Source organism: Gavia stellata, chromosome 1 (assembly GCF_030936135.1).
Source record: "Gavia stellata isolate bGavSte3 chromosome 1, bGavSte3.hap2, whole genome shotgun sequence".
NCBI classification, from domain to species: domain Eukaryota; kingdom Metazoa; phylum Chordata; class Aves; order Gaviiformes; family Gaviidae; genus Gavia; species Gavia stellata.
This window is the reverse complement of record NC_082594.1, coordinates 94,766,567-94,789,210: the sequence shown is the minus strand read 5'-3', so window position 1 is coordinate 94,789,210 and position 22,644 is coordinate 94,766,567. Positions and strand designations below refer to the sequence as shown.

The window sequence follows — 22,644 nt, the reverse complement described above, 5'->3', positions numbered from 1 at the left end:
GGCGCGGGGCGCGGGCAGCGCGGGGCGGTGGGTGTTCCCGGCGCGGCTCGGCTCGGCGCGGCGCGGCACGGCGGGGCCCCGCTCGGCGGCACGCCGGGAGGCAGGTTAGTGCTTGCAGCCGCTTTTCACAACTGGTTTCACACGGCGGCATCGCTGCGGAACCGCGTGTGCGTTACGCGTCTCGCCCCCCCCCCGCCCCCCCGCCTCCTTCCCTCCCTCCCTCCTCCGTGCATCACCATCTATATTTAGCCGCAAATGGCTTTATCGGCCAGACACCTCCCGGAGGAAATGCCGTGCGCTCTCCGGCGGCCGAGCCCCGCTCCGCGCCCCGCCGCGCAGCGCAGGGGGGGCGGCTGGGGGGGGCTGCGGCGCCCTGGGGCGCGCTGACAGCGGCGGGGAGCGCGCGCGGGGGGGGCGCGGTGGCCCGGCGGGTGACGGGCGGGGGGGTGGAAGAGGAGGGAGGAAGGGGGAGACGTGTCCTCGGTTTCCTCCGGGCGCTGGGGCGCTCAGCCCGCCGTCGGGGTTGCATAACGGAGCCGGCTGCGCCCGCCCCCGCGGAAGTTGGGTATAAATAGGAGCGGTGCCCCTCGCCACCCCCCCCCATCCCCCCCCCCCCCCCCCCCATCCCCGCAGTGCTGAGGGCCATCGGAGCTGCCGGCGTTTGGCCGAGCTGCCGGCCTCGACGGGCGGCTGCTTGCGGGGAGAGAGAGGAGGAGGAGGCGGGAAGGGGCGTGCGAAGAGTTAAAAGTCTGCTGCTTGTTGCAATGAAATTATGGCTGGCAGTGGCGCCGCTGCTCGTTCAGCAGACCTCCACTTTTAAACAGTTCACAAGAAGTTCATCAGGGCGGCGATTATAACTGCACACATGCGCGCACCCGGGGCGGCGAGCGCCAAGGGGCGGCTTTTGGGGAAGGGGCTGGCAGCTGGCAGCCGTCGGGGCGCGGGCTCTGACCCGCTTGGGTAGGCCCTGGGACATCCCACCGCCTTCCCGCGTCCTGCGCCCTGGTGGGCTTTGCCCTGTTCCAGCGGTGGTGGGGCATGGGGCCTCCAGATTACCGGGTGGGGCTGGGGAAGCTCTCGGCCCCCCATGCAACTTCAGCGTTTCCCTATCTGCACATGTCAGGGGATTGATGGGCTGTAGTTGAGGCACTGCACCTTATCTTAATGATACACTTCCAGTGAGGAAACCAGGCGGGTGCAGGCGGCCCCTCCGAGGAGCAGCGTGGGTTGGCCTTGTGCACCCCTGAAGGAAAGTGGGGCGCGGGAAGTGGGGCTGTACACCGCCCCTGAGGCCCGTCTCCTCCGAGCCGGCGTCCATCCCTCACGGGTGAGGCAGCGCACGGGGCGGCTACTAACCTTATGTAAAACCCTAAATCACTCTCTCCATGCTGCTGCTGCCTCTATTGAAAACATTACGAGCGGCGCATCTGGAAACCAGTAAATCTGTCCAGAAACCGTCTTTCCAGTGAAATAACTCCTTTTGAATGATAGCGCGATATCCAGTCTCTGCGGATTTTTGTTTCCTTGCAGCGATTTTTGCGGACTTCATTAGGGAAAGCTAACCGTTCTGGAGAGAGGAGGGTCAACACGCCGTTTCATTAATATACATTTGTTCCAGACATGGAGTTTTGCACAAAAGGCCTCTCTGAGGGGAGAAAAAAGTGTTGGGGAACAAGGCTTTCCTGCCGTCTCAGTTCTTAAACCTCTCTGAACGTGTGTGAAGTATTGTGTTAAAGGCCCAATCTGGGCTTCTTCCCCATTAAATGCCAAAGTGATCATTTGCATATTTTGTAGCCTGACAAAGGAAATGAGTTTTCTGGGGAAGCATGGATGCTTTGGGAGACGTTAGGCATTAAACTCCCAGTGGTCAATCGCCCGTTACTGGCTTGTGTGTGTGTGTAAAAGGAGTATCGTGCCTCCCGCTTAAAGGCTTCTATTTTTGTGAGAGAGGAAGAGCTGAGGGATATCCTGTGCATTAAAGGCTCCCCCTACTTATTAACCCAGCATTTAGCAGCAGGATGCAGGCTGAAGCTCAGTCAAAAGAAACGACTCAACCTCCGAAGAGCAATTAAAATCTTGCACTGGAATAAATCATGCGCCGCGATAATCCTGTTAATAAAACGCAGCTTGTCCTGACACTTTGCTCATGCAGCAAACTAGAATTTAATGCGAGCGGAGGTGGCGTTAGGCAAGGTAGAGGGGAGGAAAAGCCTTTCCCTCTGCGCTGCTGGACGCGAAAATGCGGTTACCTTTCACCTGCCTCTCCGGCTGCACACGACGCCGATCCTCTTGGACTGCTAATACTTCTCCAGCGAGCCTGCTAATGATTTCTTTCCCTGGAGTGAGCAGGCATCATTGAATTACTGAAAGCACTCGCAGCGGCAGCGGCAGCGGCAGCAGCAGCAGCAGCAGCTCCGATGCAGAAGCCACCAGGGCTTGGTGCTTAATCAAATCAAGGGGTGGGGAGCTCGCCAACCCACTTACTATTTTTAACCCCTTTCTCCAAGTTAGTCATGTGCAGATGCTAAAAGGGAGGTTTTTATTTAGATCCCTTCTGTAGCAGCGTCTCTTCAGTTTTAAGTCCTCGCGTGCAAGCTTTATCAGCAATCAGCGTAGCTAATACACACGGTATGTGGCTGTTCTTGTGATGCCCTCCTGCTCCCGTGTGTTCCTAATGCAGGGCTTTTGTCAGTGAGTGCCTGTGGGTAGTTTGGCATGTTCCCCAGCCCATGGTTCAGCCTATGTGAGATGAAGGTTTGGGGACTGGTGTGTACTTGGCCGGCTGAGTCATTTCTTGTTCAAATGAAATGCAGTGGAGAAACTTTTATTTGTCGATAGCCTGGAATGATTCTTAATTTTCTGGATGTGCGCTGGGGAAAAGATCCATCTCCTCTGACCTATAAATGCCCTCAATTTGCTCCTTTATTGCAGGGTATCTCCCTTAGCGGTTAACGTAGGCAGCTCACTCCCCGCACCAATCCTGCATTCATTATTAATTACCCGGAGGGAGGCTGGCTGCTCCGCTGTGATGTTTGCACTTCCTCCTAGACAAATCTGCTCAACTTTTTTTTATTTTCTCTTTTTTTTTTTTTTTAATAGAATATAAAACCGTGAAGAAAAGCGGTCATTTTTAAGAAGACGTCATGCTTTCTGCAACTCCCCTGTATGGCAACGTTCATAGCTGGATGAGCAATGAAAGGGTCCGCATGTGTGGAATTAATGAAGACAGGTAAATATTTAAGCTTCTGGCAAGTTAAACCACACTGTAATTCTGCAGCGTGAGGTCTCGGAGTTTGCTTGCTTCCCTAATGCCGGAGTAGATAGCTGCCGCCTTGCATCGAGATCAGTCCAGCTTGGAGGCAGAGTTGGGGGGGAGAAACAAGACGTGCCTGGGAGCGGTAGAGCAGCCGCTGATTTACTATTTAACAGGCACCCTGGGTCAGTGAAGCGGGGACGCCCTTTAAAGAGATTACTCCCCAAAGCAGCCTTTAAACGCGCTTTTACAATTAATTTATTATTTCGTATTTGTGAAGGGGAGTTAAACCAAATAGCGCACGTGTTCTTGCGGTGACTCTGTATGGCAGAGGGGCTCTTGCCTGCAACTTGGCGTTCCCTGCCTTTGGACCAACAGCTTGTCCTGTGAAATAGGAACAGCGGCCTTTCCGTCTCCCGCAAGTGAATTTCTCTTCCTCGCCACCTTTTTTCCTGCTGAATGTCATCCATTCAATGAGTAAAATTGCAGTCTCTAATAATTTTCAATGGGGTGACACAGGCACTGGCCAGTGTCCTCTTCCCTTAAACTCCAGCTTTTTAAAAAAATGAAACAACACTGAACAGAAGCTGCAGGTATGCCTGCAGTTCTCTGTGTCAGTTTTGTGTGGGTTTAGTGTTAGAAAAACACTAAACTTTTCTTTGAGCCCATGTTCTCACCATTGTGTGAAAAGCCTCCCAGAAGCTGGGGAAAGTTTTTGGTCTTTGCAGGGAAAAACTATTTGCAAACATAAACTGGAGGAAAATGGCCAAACCTCTCACTCTGCCTTCTCACCCTCTCTCTCCGCTTTTCTCTCAGTTATTTAGGCATAGTATTTTTACGTGTTACCTGCAGGAAAGGTGAATCTTTTAAAAATTAGTTAAAAAATACATAAAAATCACATTTCTGCTTTAAGATGATGATGTGCCTTTAAGCACTTTGATTGAAAGGAGTTCTTTTGGGTAATGGTGAAACTTTCCTTCTGCTGCATGTCAGCGATTTTTATCCCTGGGATTTGAAATTTGGCACTAAGGTATATTCTTTATCGGTGCTTTCTGTGGTAACAAGTCCCAGTGCTGCAACACTGGTATGGCACAGATGTGCAGCTCCCTCTTTAGCATGGAACAGCTGACGTTCGTATGATATTAGCGTGTGTGTTTTAATTTTCTCCTCGGCAGCGTTTATGGATGGTACATGAACAGGGGTATGTTTAAAATAGTGCATTCTCTCCTTGGAAAAAAGAAGTGCAAGGGGCAGAATAGAAAACCTTGACAAAGATCACTTGTGTTGGAAGAGGCTGCTCTGAGATGTTCTAGGTGTGTTCTTGCTGTCGAAACCCTTTATACTTGTTTTCAAATGGTCATTGCTTTCTAAAGTAGTGGCGGTGCATGGGTATGGAGGAGGATAAATACGGTATCATATGGGACTTCTCTGAAGGAATCAAAATACGGAGGTGATACAATCCTTGTACTGATCTGAAATGTGCAGAATGTTTTCAAATAGTAAACTTGTGTTTCTTAATAGGAAAATTCCTGTTAACGATGGCGATGCACCGAAAAGCAGACTGGAGTTGAGGGAAGAAAATCACCTGAATCACAGTGTGGTAAGAAGTTAATAGCTTCATGCTGTAGCTGAATCTGTGCCTGTCCTCCCCACCCCATCTCCCACCTCCGGGTGTTATTACATGATCCATTTGGAGAAATTACTAAAATACTTTTCTGTTGCAGCTCTAGCCAGGCTTGGGCACATATGAGTTGCTTCTGTGAAACAGTGAAATAGGACTTTGTTTATTTATCTTGTTAATCTCTTGACGCTGTGGTGTGTGGTGTTGTATGACATCATAATTCTTACTTTTGCTCTGTTATGAATAACGCCATGCAGCATACTGGGATGTGTAACAAGAATAGTTCATTAAAGCGTCAAGTACCTGAAGGTTTCGGCAAAGTTGATGGTTTTCTCCTGTGAGCGTACGTGGGGAGTGGCGAGTGGGGAAGAAATTCGACGTCAGACCTTTCCTCATGCTGCGTCCTCAGACGCCTCGCCCTGTGAATCGTGTGGCAGTGGCGAGCCCTGGAGCAGAGCTGCGGTGGAGGGAGAGGTCCTGGAGGAGGAGGAGGAGAGGCTCTCCATCATTCCCTTCCCACTCTCCATGCCCCACCCCACATCGTCTTGCTCTGGCGGGGCTGGGGCTGAGGAACTGGTTGCCGCATGGAAACGGTGCCGCCGAGCATCGTCTCTGGGCTGGCTGCTTGGGCTATGGGTTCTCATGCGTTTGTTTCCAGCTGATGAATTTTGGATGTGGAGAGATTTGTATTGATGTTTGCGGTGACATATATTGCTCCGTAGGTTCCTGTTCTCTTGTTCTCCAGCCCTATCAGCCTCTGTACGTTTTCATGACGAACAGTGTGTTTGCATTGGTATTGTTTCTCTTCCAAATGCTGACATGTCTGTAGCTTGAGCGGTAGTCGTTGTAGCAAAATGTGAAAGTAACCTACTTCTTGTTCTGTAAAGGTGGATGCGACTACAGCACATCGCATTGACAGTCTCGCAGCTCTGAGTATGGACAGGTCTGGACTCATGCGAGAAGGACTCAGAGTCCCCAGCAGTATTGTCTATTCCAGCTTGTGCGGACTCGGCTCGGAAAAATCACGAGATGCTACGAGTTCGATAGCCGGGCTTGGATTTACTCCTGAAAGAAATCCAGAGATACAGTTTAAATCTAATCCCCCCGAAGCGGTAGAAAACGCAGCTGTCTCTGGAAAAGCCCCGAATGGCTTCAGCGCTATATACAAAACGCCACCTGGAATACAAAAAAACTCTGTCCCGACGGGGGAAACGCTGGGTTTGGACCGAGCTGCAGGTGACAAGCAGAGTCCCCTTGGTGTCAATGGTGCTAGTTACCTAAGGCTCCCCTGGGTAAACCCCTACATGGAGGGCGCGACGCCCACCATATACCCTTTCCTTGACTCACCAAATAAGTATTCGTTGAACATGTACAAGGCATTGCTACCTCAGCAGTCCACCTACAGCTTACCGCAGCACCTGGCTTACTCGCCCGTATGTACGAACGGTGAACGTTTTTTATACCTGCCTCCCTCCCACTACGTTGCCCCCCACATCCCTTCGTCACTGGCGTCACCCATGAGGCTCTCGACTGCTTCGGCTTCACCGGCGATCCCGCCTTTGGTGCACTGTCCGGATAAGAGCTTGTCGTGGAAGATGGGTGTCAGCCCCGGCACCCCCGTCGATGCGCATGCCTACCCCCACATCCAGAGCAGCAAGCAGCCCCGGGTCCCCGCCGCCAAGCCGGCCCCCACCAACATGCCGGCAGACCCCGCGCTCCTGCTGCCGCACTCACCCCGGCCGTCCCCCCGCCTCCCGCTGCCCGCCCAGGTAGGGGATGCCTACGCCGATTTCCACAAACACTTCCCCAGGATCACCACCTCTCCTTCCTCCGCCGTTACCCTCCCAAAGCCCTACGTGAGCGTCGGTGGCGAATTTCCACCCTCCCGCCTCTCCAATGGGAAGCTTCCCAAAGGCAGCGATGCCGGGGAGGCGCCCCCGCCGGCTGCCCCCCACGTGCGGAAAGCTGGCCATGACCGGAAAGACGGCAGGTCCCCCCCGCTCCTGGAAAAGCAGACCCCGACCAAAGACGTCACCGACAAACCACTGGACCTGTCGGCGAAAGTTGTCGACGCGGAAACCGCCGGCAAGTCGGACCACAGTAAGAAAATGACGCCGACGGTGCTGGTGCATGGCAGGGCAGGAGGGGGGACGCACTTGCCCAGCAGTGACATCATTCAGAAAGAAACCATTTCTCCTGGGAGTGGCTGCCCCATCTACAGGCCTGAAATTATCAGCACGGCGCCCTCCTCCTGGATCGTTCCTGGTCCCAGCCCCGGCGAGGAGAGCGGGAAGAGTGTCCAGCTGAAAAACAAGGCGCTAGACTGGGTGATCCCTCAGCAGCGGAGCTCCTCCTGCCCCAGGATGGGTGGCACGGAGGCGGTTGTCGGCAGCATTTCGGGCACGGTGTCGGCCGGGGGGCGGCCGGCGTCGGCATCGCCAGCTCCCAATGCCAATGTGGATTGCGCCAAGTCGTCCAGGAGCTCCGCGGAGAGCACCGCCTCGGTCATACAGCATGTCGGGCAGCCCGTCGCCACCCCTGCGAAACACAGCAATAAGGCGGCCAAGTCCTGCGGCCAGGAAGCCAACTTCAAGGCGAGTGAGACCGCCCTGGCCTCCAGCCCCATCTTCCTGCCGCCCAATGAGGCGTTTCGCTCCCCGCCTCTGCCCTACCCCAGGAGTTACCTCCCGTACCCGGTGCCGGAGGGGATAGCCATCAGCCCTCTCTCCCTCCACGGGAAAGGACACGTCTATCCGCACCCTGTCTTGCTGCCCAATGGCAGCCTCTACCCCGGCCACCTGGCTCCCAAACCCGGCCTCCCCTACAGCCTGCCGGCGGGGCGAGGGGAGTTCATGACCTACCAGGACGCGCTGGGGATGGGGATGGTGCACCCCATGCTGCTGCAGCATACGGCTTTGGAGATCAATAAGGAGGAGAAGGCGGAAAGGAGGTCGCGGTCTCATGAGAGGGTCCGCTACGAGGACCCGGCTCTGCGGGGCCGGCTGCCGGAGCTCCTGGAGAGCAGCGGGAAGATTCATTTTGAAGTACCTGGTGACAAGAGCGTGAAATTGCACCAGAGCTCTGGCCATGGTAAAAACTCGTCCAAAAGCGACAAACACCTCTTCCCGGATCTTCTGCGAGATGAGCAAGAGGCTAAAAGCGAAGCAAACGTAACGAAAGCCAGCTTTGCTACGGAAAGCAGTAATCAGGCTAATGACCCTACAAAGCACAAGGTAGAGCAGGCGTCGCAGCACAGAGATTTTATTGTAATGAGAGAGGAGTTTGGAAGAAATAATGATCTTCACGAAACCTATAATTTCAAGCAAGCCCAGAGTTCATCCGTTTTCGGCTTAAGGAAAGAAGATTTATCTGTGAGCCAGCCTAAAGAGAGAGTGACAGTCCAGCCTTCACCCGCTTTCTTGGAAAGCGCTCACGAGAGCGATGCCCCGGCTCTGGCTTTTGGCAAGATGCAGGAGGACGCGAAGCCATTCTGCATGGGGACCGCGCCGCCGAGCATCGATGCCAACCAGACCTATACCAAAGACGGAGCCGACGACGCAGAATCTGCTGATGGCAAAATATTGAAACCCAAGCCGTCTAAGTTGGCCAAGAGGATCGCAAACTCTGCCGGTTACGTAGGTGATCGATTCAAGTGTGTGACGACCGAACTGTATGCAGACTCCAGCCAGCTCAGCCGGGAGCAGCGGGCGTTGCAGGTGAGTCCGCGCGGTCCAACGACCGCCGCGCTTTTTGTCGTTACTTTTCTGTTGCAAGTCGCAGTCAAGTATTAAAGTTGAGAGAAGCAACGCAGGTGGGGAAATCAGAAATTTTTTTGTTAGGGCATACGCGCCAGAAACGGTTTTAAATAGCGAAGTAAGTTTGTTAATGAGAGCGAGGCAATGTAAAGAATAGTATGTATGGCTTTTACGTGTGTACGCGCTAGTAAGCTTTAAAGGGCTTTTACTAAGATCTGGTAAAAATGTTAATGTACCTATGAAATGTTTGTGCAGTTACGGAGGGGAGTCGGACAGGCATGCATGTTACCTTGGCGCTAGCGATGGCTGTAATTTCTCAGCTGGCCTGTAGTGCCAGCTAGCAAAGCGTACCCAGAAGTTGTCATTAGTATGCCAAACGTGCCGTTTGATGGAGAGGAGTCGCAGCCATGCATTAGCGGGTCTCAGGCAACGTTTGCGCCAAGCGAACGCGTAGGAAAGAGTAGGAGCGGTATTGAGGTTGATGCTGAGGGATGACAGACAGATATTGTGTAGGAATATCCTTAAGGTATTTTACTTTTAATGAAGGGATGAGTTAAGCCAAATTGTTTTGCATTGTTAAGAAAAGAATTGGTTTATGCTTATAAAAATGGATGAAATTATCTAAATGATCCATTGAGTGCCCATTTTAATTACATAGATGGAAGGATTACAAGAGGACAGTATTTTATGTCTACCTGCTGCTTACTGTGAGGTCAGTTCTTCAAATTTTTATTACTAGACTCTTACATAAACCTTTGAGTTAAATTTCATTTCCAAATACACAAAGGGAAGTTTGTGGGCCATGGTCGTCTTTATTCATTGTACGGTTTTGTGTTGTTTTTTTTTCTTTTTCTTTTTGTTTTTGTCTCTTTTTACCTCCAAAACAGAATGTTTTTGTTTTATATATAGTATACATTTATATATATCTTACATATATGTACTTATACATGAAAGAATTGTGTGGCTATTTGCATATAGATGCTAGAACACTGTTTTACAAGTCAGGTGTGTTAAAATCCTACCATAGCTATCTATCTCAAACCTTGGTTTTGAGCCGATTTTTCTTTGGAAATGCTTTCATATAAGGTAAGGTAAATGAAGTAGCTTTTATCGCAAGACTTTTTTTTTCATATCAATTCTCTTTCTAGCGTGCAATGATGCGCTTCTCAGAGTTGGAGATGAAAGAGAGAGAAGGCCAAACAGCTACCAAAGACTCGGAGGTCTGCAGATTCAGCCAGGCAGACTGGGAAAACTTGAAAGGAAACAGTGAAAAGAAGCCAAAGTCTGTCGCTCTGGAAGATGCCATTGCTGACCAAAATGACAATGACAGATGTAAGCGAATTTAGATGGCTTTCCGAAGTGCGTATGTGTCTTCGTGCCGCGGCAGCTTGCAGCAAAGCTGCGCGGGCAGCGTAATCTTTGCGTGCTCGCGGCGTTGCTGGTTAAAGTCACTGACCTCAGGCTCTGCAGGTACAGAGCTGCCATGGCCGGTGCTCTCCGGGCTTATTTTGGGGTCTGCAAGTTACTGGTTATGGTTGTACTTGCTTTTCAGGGGATAGTTAACTGTTACCAAAGTTACTGTCTTAAAGACAGTCCTTTTAATTGATGGGCTACCATATCAACCAGTGAAAGCAAAGGTATAAGGCTATGTTTTAAATGCAGAAAGGAGGTGGGGGAAGAGTGAGAGGCAACAAGGAGTTCAGCTTCCTGAAGGTACTGTAGCTCGGGGAGATGCCAATATTGCAGCTTCCAGGCAAAGCAAGGATGGAGGGCAGAATGGTGATGGGGAGCAGGAAAGGACGTGATCTGCCAGGCTGGCTTATCCATAAAAGCTGTCTGTAAAACTCCACAAACCATGAGAAGCTAGTTTGCCTGGGTGACTTCTTGCTTCAGTGGCCCGGGGGGGACGTGCAATCGGCTGACACAGGTCCTCGAGGGCAGGCGGGGGCCTGCGAAATTCCCCATGGGGCTGCGTGCTCTCTCTAGGCTGTGGCAAGGTATCAGAGGACTATGGAAAATGTGTGTTAGCAACCCTGCCCTAAAAGCAAGACAAACTTAAAAAAAAAAAATAAATGAATGGTATTTTCTTTTCTTACTGCATGCAAGAAAAAGCACTTTTTTTTTTGGGCGGGGAACTTTCAGTAAGCATCTGGCTACCATCAGTTCCCCAATTTTTTTTCTTTTACCTATACAGTTAAGGAATGGATCTGTTCCTCCTGCTGCTACTTTGTTTTTAACAACTCAGAAAAAAAAAATCTATGCTGAAAGTATTGCAAAACAAGAAGAAACACTGCAGACTGCGTTGCGCGTGTGTGTGTGTGCATGCACTGTGTAACTCGGTGGTGAAGTGTGCTCTTCCGTAGGTGGAGATTCATGAGTAGGGCTAGTAGAAAATTTCATTCAGGCAATTTAATAACTTTGAATTATTGTTCTGGTCTTTGTTTAATGCTTTTGGCAGAGAGCATGCTGGTCAGTCGCACTTGCTCAGTTACTCACCTAAATCAAGTTACTGTGGTATTGCTGTCACTGAAATAACAGCCTCAACAAAAATCGGCCTGGCAAAATAGCAAGGGAAAGTTTTAATTGTGGAAGTAGAGAAGGCTCCAGGGTGGGGAGCTGAGCCCCTGGAAGCTGAGCGGGCTTTCCCTTCTCCAAGCGAAGCCGCCTCGGGGAGGAAGGCACCACTGCCGTTGCGGTCCCCGTGCTAAAGCCGGGAGCTCAGCAGGCTGCCACCCGGGCTCTCCCCCTTGCATCAGCCCTTGCTCCTCACAGGGCTCCGGGCACCCTGGTGACATCCTCCGTTAAATCCCATCCTGCGCGTGCTGGAAAGTGTAAAGAGCAGCAGCAGCAACGGGGACCTGCCAGCCTGCTCTGGCAGTAGGGCGAGATGGGTCCTGGGTGGGGGAGAGGGGGACGGTGGTCTGCGGGGTCAGGGATGGGTGCAAGGGATGGAGGGAGAGCCTGCTCAGGGAGCATGGGGTGTGCTGCTCGGGGGGGCTGCGGGGAGGAAGAGTGTTAGAGCATAGCTGTTTGCTGAAATACCCCCCCTCCCCTCCTTGCAAAAGGATGATGATACGGTGCGTCCTTAAATTCATCATGTAGTGAGGTCTCCAGCACTTTAATCTGCTGGCTGAAATGCGTTTGAGACTGTTAAATAACTGTTGGAAGCAGGGAAAGTATGTTCAGTCTTGTGTTAGTTCATTCCTCTCCTCTTCTAATTAGCTTTGACTTAACAGGCTATTTCGGAGTTTGGCCGAATGTCTAAACTCTTAAAAGCACAGATCTGTTCTGCTGAGGGAGCTCCTCTTCCGTATGCTCGGCCGTGCAGCCACGGGTACTTAGCGGTACAGATTCAGTTCTCAGTAAAAGTTTTTTATCGTGGTGGTTCACCTCCTGCCCCTTGGGGTAGCAGCTGATAAGTCAGGAAGCCGAGTTTCACACTTCTTGAATGCCTCTAGCATAGTGGCTTGGGCTCTGGTGGGGCTTCGGCCGCCAGCGGTCTTGATGCAGCTCTCACCGAGCGACTGGCAAAGGGGCGAGGCGCTCTGCCTGCTCTTCCCCTTCGTTTGTCACCAGCGAGAGCCAGGGCTACTTACCTCTTGCCTTTCCTTTCCCTCCAATTTCTAACCGTGCTGTTGGTGCGTTCGGCTTTAAAGCTCTCGAACGGGAACTAGCTGATGGTCTGCAACCTCCTCCGTTTTCCTTTCTGCCTCCTGCAAGCGATCTTGCCGCTGGAAAGATGTTTCACCTCGTTTCACCGAGCGTTTGTCCAGCGCTGGCTAAAAGCAAAGCGGCGTGCCTTTACGCGTGTGAGCGGGGAACTGAGGAGCAAAACCAGCGAGCTGTTAGGCGCGACCCTCGTCGCGAGCACTTCAGCTGCCCGGTCGGCGGGGAAGAGGAAAACCGCAACCGAAACTGTGATCGTGGCGCAGAGCCGGCTCACAGGCCTCCTCCGCTGCCGCCTCGGCGCGGCTGCAGCCATGCCCGGCGTGGAGCGCAGGAGCTGATGGGGGCCCTAGCAGCTGCTCGCCCCCTCTAAATCTACCAGTGCAACGGCAACAGCAACAACAAAAGGCTCAGTAACACAGGCAGGTGATGCTTACAGAGGCATCTGATGGGATGGAAACTCCTTTTTTTAGCTTGCCCGGGGACTTGCTCATTTTCCTAGCTGTATAGCACGTGTACGGACTTTTTTGGAAGCAAAAGAAGGCACCCTATCCGATTCCTTAAACTTTTCCTCTGACTTGGCGGTGCATGGCTTTGCTGTACTGAGAGTCTTCTTACGCTTCATTGTGCCTTCTGGAGAAGGGTAAAAAGGTGGGGTTTTTGTTTGGTGTGGGGTTTTTTTTATTTGAAAGGCCCGATTTAAGGGAGGTAGCCGTGTTATCTAATTAATGAGCAATTAAAGCCAAGGAGTAAAGTAGAAGTGCTTTAATTCTCTCCCATCTCGTTTAGGTTTTGCCGGGCATTCTGAGAGCAGCCATGAAGCTGCTTTGTTGCCAAGGTGACTTGTAAATGTTGCTGAGGCGATGCTGCTCCGGTGCATTTCCATAGCACAAACATGATAAATTATGGGATGCATATGTCATGAGTCATAGGATTGTTCAGAGATCAAGTGATTTAAGCTATTGGCACGGACACGCGCATCAATACGGCACGTGATGATCGCATGTCGGTTCATAACAAAGCTCTTCTAGCGGTATTGAAAATCATACCCGAGTGTGAAAGATTGAATAAATTCTACAAGCTGTGAATTTCTTGATTGGGGAGCGTGATTTTACCCGTTTATCTAATTTTCTAGGAGGAAGACACTGCCCGTTTATGCCTTAGCTGGGAAAAATAAAACCCGGTATGTTAAAAGCCTGATCTTAAGGCCATGGCGTCATGGGGAAAAAGTTAAAGCAGTTTCTATGTGTGAAAGTAAATGGCATAATGTGCCAAAGCCTTTAGACCTGCTCTTCAGCGTCGGAGCGAGGTGCTGGTGTCCTTTTGCATGGTAATCCCCTGCTTTGCTTTTCTCGCTGGGCTGTGTGTATACCAGAACCAATGAAGGATGGAGACAGTAAACATGTCCTTTGCCCTGGTCAGTTATTACCTTCCTGCCACGGGACATAGTGCAAAAAAAAAAGGGGGAGAAACCAAAAGTCTGTGCAGGGAAAATTGCAGTTGCTTGTTTGTGCAGTGCGGTAGGCTTGGGCAGAAGGAAACAAATGTGGAGAGCTCCCAAGCAGAGGTACTTGGAGGGAAAAATTAAATCAGCTGGGTTCTCTCTGCCCCATGGGACACTCACAATTGGATGTTGAAGGTGACTTATGGAATTTCTTAGTGGTGTTGTGATCTCCATGCTGAATACTGGGTTTTAGCATTTGGATAGTCATTACCATCCTCAGGTGACTAAAGGGTGCCTTGCATAAGTGAGCGCAATGAGAGGTTGCTCCAGGGAAGAGGAAAGGCTGTTTTTAGCTGCCATGTTATTTGAACAAAAGAATCGTAGCTTAAACACTAAGATGTGTTTCCTTGTTTGCATTGCATGGGAGGGCCTGGTCTCAAGCAGCTGACAGCAACAGGAAGATGGAAAAATGAAGGAAAGTTTTTTTGGGTAGCGTGTTTGTGCATGCGTGCGTGCGACTGTTTCTCGTGAGGTTGCAACCCGTGCCTAAGGAGATACTGCTTCAGGCAGAAACTGTATGTGAAGAAGCATCTTCTTAATTCTTCCTTGTTTCTAGTTTGGTAGGACAGTGAGAAATGGTTTGAGTTGTTGGTGCTGGTTCTCACAGCTGGTGTGAGACTGGCAAATGCTGGAGGCTTGAGGAAGGAACACGTTTAAGAGTTTCACCTCCTTACTCATAGAGGTGTGTTGCTATGAGAACTCGGCATTTATCCTGTGTTTCTGGCTACCTCGTCACTGTTTGGATAATGATGATACAAAAACTCCCAAGTATTTTGTTGCTGTTTTCTTTCTGGGGCGGAGAAAAGGATGTTGTAGATACATGGCGGGGGTGGGGTGGGGAACAAAAGCAAATAAATTCTCCTTGTCCTTGTTGGGCATGCACGATATGCTTATGTTGCTGTGCCTCGTGTTGACATTTATATCTTCATTTGGGGAGACGTTGCATCTGATCCGGGTTGCTTGCAAACAGTTTGAGGACAGAGTTGAATCTGCTGGTAAAATATTAATAGAGCCTGCGCTCCGTGAGGCGGTCGCCGCTATGCCAAGGGGAAAAACCTCTGGGCGTGCGACGTGTCCGTGCAAGCTGCGTAGAGAGCCTGACAGCCTGTGGGTTATGCCGTGTCCTGAACAGCGACTGACCTTTGTTCTTTCGCGGTGAAAATCCGGCTGTAGAAGAGGCGGGGAGCGTCAGCGGCAGAGCGGATAGGCAAGGATGTGTCCCGCATGGCTCCCCGGCTTCGCTGTCACTGTCCTCCCGTGTCGATGCAGGATGATTACACAACCTGGATTAACGTGCGGAGATGTCGCTCCTCTAATGGTCTTAACTGCATCTAGCGGGACGGATTTCAGAGACGTGTGTGCAGTGGGCAGTCCTGGAGAGGGATTTCTGGCTCGGCAGCCGAGGAGACCTAGCTCTGGTCGCCCTCGGATGTGACCGGAGAGTGGAGGCAAAGGTGTCGCAGAGCTGCTGGCAGCGAGGGCTTTTTGGATAAACTTCTGTAGGTGTGTGCTGTTCTCCTCAGCACGTGGAGCCCCGGAGAAATGCTGACGAGCTGTTAGCGAGGTTACAGCAAATGTCTCTCCCCTCTTTTTTACCTTTTAGCATGGACGGTGTGAGCAAGCGGTGCTCAGCATCTCTGTGCCGAGTCCTCTTGCAGATAGAAAAGGAATTAATCTGCAGTGGGTCGCTTTTGGTGGTGGCAGGCTGGAATTAGCTTGCTGTTTCCTGCAAGCCCCAAAGATTAAGACCATCAAACCCGTCCCGTCCCCCCCCCAAGCCTGCTACTTCCTCTGACCCTGCAAAAGCTTCTCTGGGAATTGGTCAGGATGTGCCTGCCTTTTCTCAGGCCAGACAGTGTTAGGAGCAGGAAAGCTGTCCTGATCTAGCAACTCTTGGCCTGAACCGTGCTGTGTAGCTGCTGGTACTGCTGGAGACGCGAAGGCTATAAACAGCGGGAGCGTGGCGGAGAGCACCCTTACCTGATCTGTTCGGGGAAACTGAGCATTTAAGTATAATGTTTACTTATGAAAGGGGGAAAACCAGCAGATAGTGTTAAAAATGTAAAATAAAATCCGATAGAAGCATTTCTAAAGTGATACTTAAAACGTGGCTGTTCCAGCTTCTTTTATGCTGTGTTAAACAGGACTGCCGGTGCTGTTGGTGTGGTTATAGGGTACAGCTGTTGGGCAGCATCTTCGTGCCAGATGTGCAAGCGTGGGGTGTTGCCAGGTTCATTCTGGTTTTGGGGGACAATGACGATTCAGAGGCATAGTCATAGTAAGCTGAGATACCTGTTTTCTGGAACATGTCAGCATTGCTGGCTGCAAGAAGTGTGACAAACTGTGTTTTAAAGTCTTGAAGGGAGCAGGTGTTGGCCAGACAGCCATGTGGAGAGGAGCATCGCCAAATAGCAGAACGGCCCGAGCGTCCCGCTCGCCTGGAAAAAGTCAACTTTTGTTTTGATTTTTCTTGGCCAAATATCTTCTGCTGTTTTATAAAAAAGCCCTGCAGGCAGCTTCCCAAGCAGCGTAAAAATGATGCTGGGATGTCTTCTGGTGCCTGCAAGCATCTCCAGAACCCTCGGTGCTACTTGGAGCCATTTCCAACTTGTGGGGGAGAAAAATCTCATCAGAGAAGTTTGGTTTTTTCCCCCTCAGCCTTCCATTGCTGACAACAGGTATTTCAAGGATGGTCGTGAAACCAGAAGGTGTTGGCGGAGCTGTAGGAAGGTGCTCTCAGAATGAGGTGGGATAGAGTTGGGCTGCATCCAGAGGCTGCCAGTGCCTGGACTGGTGGTGCTGCTGGTGTGGTGGGTCTTGGAGGGGACAGGATGGCAGAGGGGGCTGCAGGGGAGCAATGTCGGCCCCGGTGAGGGGAAGGAGCAGAAGTTGAAGGCCAGGCTGTACGCGGGAGGAGGCTGAGTAAGGACGGGGAGGATCAGGGGGAGGAAAGGGAAATGGAGCTGTCAGGAGTCCAGGTAGGAAACCAGCAGATGTGTTTGTAGGAAGCGAAGTGGGAGCAGGAGGAAGGGCAAGGAGGAGGAAGAGGAAAAGGGACAGTGAGCTGTGGGGAAGTAGGATGGAGCATACAGAGAGTTTGCCAAGCAGCGGCAGACGTGCAGAAAGAGTATTGGTTAGCCAGGAGAGCTAAAACATGTGGGAAAACCAACTTGTTTGTGAGAATTGTAAATAAGAAGCTGATTAACCGTGTTGCAGTCTGTACCGCATGTCTGCCTAACGATGCCTCGGCTGGTTTAGTGAAACCCAAGAAAAAATACCTATTCAAGGTGATGATTAATTGTCATTTTAAGTCAACCGTCCATTTAAAATTGCTTAAGCTGTCTCTAAATTTCGGGGAACAGTATTGGAGGGGGGAAGCTGAAGCTGCAGCAAGCATGGCAATGTGGGTGTTTTTGTGGCTAAGTTGTCAGACTAGTTTCTTGTAAGCTTTTCAAAGCTCACCTGCTCGCTGCTGCTGGAAATACTCCCTGAAAAAAGTGAGGTCTTTTTTAAAAGGAGGTGACAAAGATCATGTGATGTACAGCGACTGTCTGGTTACTTGAAGTGAGGAAGCCTTTTTATAACCTTGGATTCAAGTAGTGCTTTTTGCAAAATATCACGGCTATTCTTAGTGGTATTCCCATGTACGTGTGCGTGCTCTGTATCTCATTTATATCTCCAGAAGAAGGGATGAACGCTTTTAAGTCAGACTCTGCAGTTTGATGAGAGAAGTTAGGGAAGGATTAGGAACTAGCGAAAGACTAATGCTTTACTATCATCAGAAGGTATTTTTGAAAACAAAGTCATTGCAAAGTGGAGCTTGGGTTATTACTTACCACGGTTTTGGGGGGTGAGGTTGCTTTCTGAAAAGGGTCTGTGCTTTAGATATCTAAAGGTGTTTCTTTATTTTAAAAAGTGTATTGTGATGTTTCTGTGGATACAAGTATTGTGAATATTGTGCTTCTTAAACTGATGTAAAAACAACACATAGTATCACGCTTTTGGGGGTTTTGTACTTAACTGTTGAGAAAACTGCTGCCTTAGGCTGACCAGGGGAGACTTGTTCTGAAGTATAATTTTGTGTTTATTTATGTGCCTCATGAGCCATAAGTCATGATGGAGATGACATTGAAGAGATCAGAGAGCATAGCTTTCTCACAATTAATTGTTTTGTATTTATTAGGTCTTGTGGTGTTTGTTTTTGTTTGTTTTTAGGTAACTTTACTAGTACAGAAAACAACCAAGGTCACTTTCTTGAAACTCCAGAGGAGAAAGATCTCTCAAATGAGAAATGTTATTTAGAGAGACATTCTATATATGAAAAAGCAGAAGACCAGCCAACAGAAGATATTGGCCAACATCCATGTCCACGTCTGGACAGGAAGCGTAAACACTCTGGTGAGAGAGTGCAAAATGATGGCAGCCCAAACGAAAACTTTGTGGACGAATTGCAGGATGAACTTATATCAAAAGCAAAAAAGAAGAAGAACTCCAAAGGTAAGACAGCATTTTGCTTTGGTCTGTCTCAAGGAATGTCTTGTGAAAGGAACGTCCCTTTGGCTTAATGTGTTTCCATTTTTGAACTTGATAGTTACTAATGTGAGCACTGTCATTTCACTTAAAATTATATATATGTATATATATATGTATGTATATATATGTGTATATATATATGTATATATAAAAGACTTGGTATATAAGGGTAAAGCACTAGTCGTTGGACACTGTAGCCACAGCAGTGCAAGTTACTGTAGTGCATGTAACCCTTAATGAGCGAACATTTAAAATGCATAGTGTGGTGGTAAAGCTGAGACTATATGCCCCGAAAGTGAAATGTAGCTTTTGTTTTAAGTTGAGGGGGCTTTTTGATTAATTTTTAGTTATTTTTCCATTAGATGACTGGCCTGAGAGGGAAATGACAAACAATTCCTCTAACCACTTAGAAGAGCCCAATTGTAATGAGGTGACCAACCTGAAGGTGTGCATTGAATTAACAGGGCTCCATCCCAAAAAGCAGCGTCACCTGCAGCATCTTAGGGAACTATGGGAGCAGCAGGTGTCACCAGAGAGATCCCCGTCCGGCAAGTTGGGCCGGCAAAGCAGGAAAGATTTAGCTGAGGCTGTTCAGCCAGAGGCCACTGCAAAGGTCAAAGACTTCACAGAAGAAAGGCACACCAAGAAAAGGTCAGAGGCCAAAAGCAATAGAAGTTGGTCTGAAGAGTCCCTCAAAACAAGTGACAATGAACAAGGTATGCAGAGACTACTAGGGAAACCAGCCGGCTTTAGCATTTACAGTGACGCATGCTGCCACCGATGTTAAGGAATTGTCAAGAGCTTTTTTTTTTAAAAATTTTATATATATCTTTATTTCTGTAGATGTCCGTTTGTATAAGGACTAACACCTCCTCTTTAAGAATTGCAGTGTAGCTGATACTTGGCAGACAAGAAAATGCGTTTGTGTATGTGTGTGTAACTATGTGTTTGTGTGTGCGTGTGTGCGTGTGTGTTTTGGCTTTAAATACTCTTTCATAGATAACATGAAGATGAAGTTTATGTCTCTAGAGGAGAGCGGGGTGGGGTGGGGGTACAACGCGGGCATGCTTCTGGGAGAGGGAGGGAGCGAACAGCCTGCTAGTTGGTGTAAGAGCATTTAACCACACGTAGGATTTGAGGGGCTGTGACCCTCTGAAACAGCGTCAGCACAGCTAGCAGCTCTTGATCTCGGGAACCCAACGCCTCCAGCACCCTCAGCACTGCTGGGTTTCCCTGCCTTTCCCAGGGCATATGCTCAAGAGCAAAGCTCGTCCTCCTCCCGACGGGGATGCCTTGCTGGTTCGTCCCAGGCATGTCCTGTAAACCCCTGTGGCCCCACTCCTCGGCCCCTTGGCAGACATCTTCCCAGCAGCTCTCTCCTAAGGGGTCCCTTCCTCAAAGAACATCATCTTGCCTTGACTTGTTTCTGGCTGCTTCTTTCCCTCTCACTCCCCTTCCTCCTTTTCCCCATCCTCTCCCCCATTTCTGCCCATTCCCTATTCGGGGGGGGGGGGCTGTGGAGGCAATCTGCCAAATTTTCCTTCTGACAGACAGGTGACTCGCCGGTCCTTGCTGTCCTCACCCCCCGGGCACATTTTCTGCTCTGCTGCTTTTCCCCTTCCCTGTGACGTTTGCTGCTGTGGCTTGGTTGGAGGTCTGGTGGGGAACGGCAGCACGCAGCCCACGTGGCCGATCCCCCTTGTGTGTCCCCTGCACCTTGGCATCAATCCCCATCTCCTTTGGGCACAGAAGGGAGCCCTTGTCTCCTTTTTTGGCTTTTCAGGTAAAAGGTTGCCAATACTTTTCTTTTCCTCCTTCCTTTCCTCCTCTTAACCCTCCAAGTCCTCTGCCTGCTTTTGAGGAAAGGCTTTTTCTGGGAGGGGGAGCTCCAGTTGGATGTTTGGGCTCCTTCCTCCTTCACAGACCTGTGAGCTTCATCAAACTGGTAGAAATTCACCCTCCAGCTGGCCTAACCTGTAGTTTAGCTGAGATCCCCTCAAAAGAGAGAAGCACGAGGAGAGCGGATCCTCTTGTCCCTTGCCATGGAAAGGACCGAGTCCAGGTCATCCTGCACCAGTGAGAGTTTTCCTGGTTAGCATCTCCGAAACGGTCACAGACAAAAGTATGGGCTTCCCTTCTGTCCTAAAGCTCCTCACCCGTCTTTCCCCTCGGTAGGATTATCTGAGGGCAGAAAACCCCAAACTTTGATTCTTATTGATGGGGAAGGTTCTCCAAAAGGATTCATGGAGCAGAAGATCAAAACTTAGTTTAAAAGGAGCTTTGACTCTTAGTCTCTTGCTTTATGTGCTGTCTTGGCAAGGATGGTATCGGCTCAAACATCCCTGCCCATCACCTGCTCCCCTTTGTACTTTCAGAAAGAGATACCTTGTAGAGATAAAATGAGGGTCACTAACAAGAAGCCGCATTGTGTAAGGATGCTCTAGCTTTCCCCTGCAATGCCTCCCGTGGCAGCGACAGGCTTCTCTAATGCATGACCTCGGGAAAGAAAAAGAGGTGGTTCCCGATTTATGCACCGTTCCCAGAAGCATTCAGATTCAGTCGCCCCATGGCTATGAAAAACCTCTTGGTTTTGGAAGCTGCTATAAAACCATAAACCTGACTAAATTATGCCTCGCCATTGATTGTGCAGAGGCACTGGAGATCGTTCAGATCACTTTGCTGACGCTACTCCAGCCCCGTTGAAGTGTAAACCTTTGAATCTCCTTTTTCTTAGTTCACTAGGATGAGGACTTTTTCCCTGCTGGGAGCCAGAGCATTCTCTGTGTGACGGTCGCATGGGGATGGAGATTTCCAGCTTGTCTTTCTTGCCCAGGACTAGTCCTCAAACTTTTCTTTAACAAGCAGATATCGTGAATATGAGAATATACCCTGTCGCTTACAGCTTTTTTTTGCTCTGGGGCTGGGAACAGCTGTTCCTGGTGCCCAAGCACTGCCTGCAAACGTGGCAGTCTCTGCTGCTGGGAAGCTGGTTGTATCCCAAGGAGCGGGTTGTAACAGGGCATCAAGGTCTGCCACTGCACCCGTGAAGCCTTAGTCTAACAGCAGGATGATTTGCCACCTGTGCCTGCAAATCTCCAGGAAGGTGGAAGGTGCTGACTTCTGGGCTTGTTGCTCCGGGTTGTGTTCAGCCCTGGATTTTAGCATGGGAGGAGTCATGCATTGCATTGCAAGCTGCCACCGGGCTGTCACCCCTCTGTCCCCTGGTCAGTGCCTCCTGGCCGGGTCACCAGGCGGTGGCCGCTGGAAATGTTCCCCCGGTGACTCTTCCGGCTGTCGCCTCCTTGCAGCCTCACTTGCGGGTCAGAACAACGAGAGCCGGGATGTGGCTTGCCCGAAATAATTTCAGGGCCCTGCCTTATCCTGCTTGCGAGGTGAGGTTGCCCGTGCTGGCTCTCTGGGGCGCAGCAGGTCCATGAGCGTGGGCATGCCTGCAACCTCAGGGTATCATGCCGCGTGCCGGGACCCGTGTCCGAGGCAGGAGCCACGGTCTCTGCTGGGGTCCCAGCTGAGCAATATCCTCCCAGCGCTGCCGGTGCTGCGGTAGCCAGCTCTCCCAACAGTCCCTCAGGGAGCTGCAGCCACTCACCCGGCACGAGGAGAAAATCCGGGCAGCGTGGGAACAGAAGCCCCGAGGAGAGGAGCTGGGAGGATCTTGCCCACCGGGAAAGCCGCTGCCTGCCCCTCGGAGCCGCCTCGGGTTGCAGGCAGCGTGGCAGCCGCTGGCTTGGCAGGCAGGAAGAGGCAGCTGCCGGGGTGGGAGCTGAACAAGCGAGCATTCAGGTGACGCGGCAGCAGCTGCTTTTCCGCGTGGACCTCTCTGCAGCCCGCTCCTGCGGGAAGGGAGGCAGGTCCTGCTCTGAGTCAGACTTGCCACAACCCACATCAGTCGGAGGCCTGGGTTTTTTTGGGTTTTTGGTTTAGTTTTTTTTTTTTTCATGGATATTTGGGGATATTCCTGCTCACTGTTGTTTTTCTTCTCCCTTCACGTATATAGAGGTCAGAAAGATGGAGTGGGATTCCAGGATTAATCTCTTGCCTTTTTTCTGCCCGTGTGTCTTGCATTTCCCAAGCTGATGCTTGGCTTTTTCTGGGTAGCGCTGGCTTCTTGCAGCGTTACAGATCGCAAAGTTCCTGGGCATAGCGTTGCTGCTCTCCATCTCTTGGCTGCGGTGCACGTTTAGCCTGGTGCCTGCTGTCACCACTGTGGAGGGTCAAAGTGGAGCACAGAGTTTACGTGGAGCTTGCAGGCTGGAGTGCGCATTTTTTGTGGTGATTAAACTTCCACTTTTAA

At 50.5% G+C, this 22,644-nt stretch overlaps 1 protein-coding gene across 3 annotated transcripts in view; it reads left to right on the top strand.

Annotated features, from left to right (window-relative positions):
* Positions 1 to 3,139: 3,139 nt before the first annotated feature.
* The window catches only part of BCOR (BCL6 corepressor), a 39,058-nt gene continuing 19,553 nt past the window's right edge, over positions 3,140 to 22,644 (top strand). Inside the window, exons 1-7 of one of the 3 annotated variants that reach the window (XM_059828324.1) lie at positions 3,140 to 3,229; positions 4,775 to 4,853; positions 5,762 to 8,590; positions 9,288 to 9,341; positions 9,778 to 9,961; positions 18,015 to 18,296; positions 18,797 to 19,048. In XM_059828324.1, the coding sequence (XP_059684307.1) occupies positions 3,144 to 3,229; positions 4,775 to 4,853; positions 5,762 to 8,590; positions 9,288 to 9,341; positions 9,778 to 9,961; positions 18,015 to 18,296; positions 18,797 to 19,048 (3,766 nt within the window). In that variant the 5' untranslated portion in view covers positions 3,140 to 3,143. Of the gene's footprint in view, positions 3,230 to 4,774; positions 4,854 to 5,761; positions 8,591 to 9,287; positions 9,342 to 9,777; positions 9,962 to 18,014; positions 18,297 to 18,694; positions 19,049 to 22,644 lie in introns of all 3 variants that reach the window. The other 2 variants (XM_059828263.1, XM_059828388.1) reach the window with 2 other exon arrangements.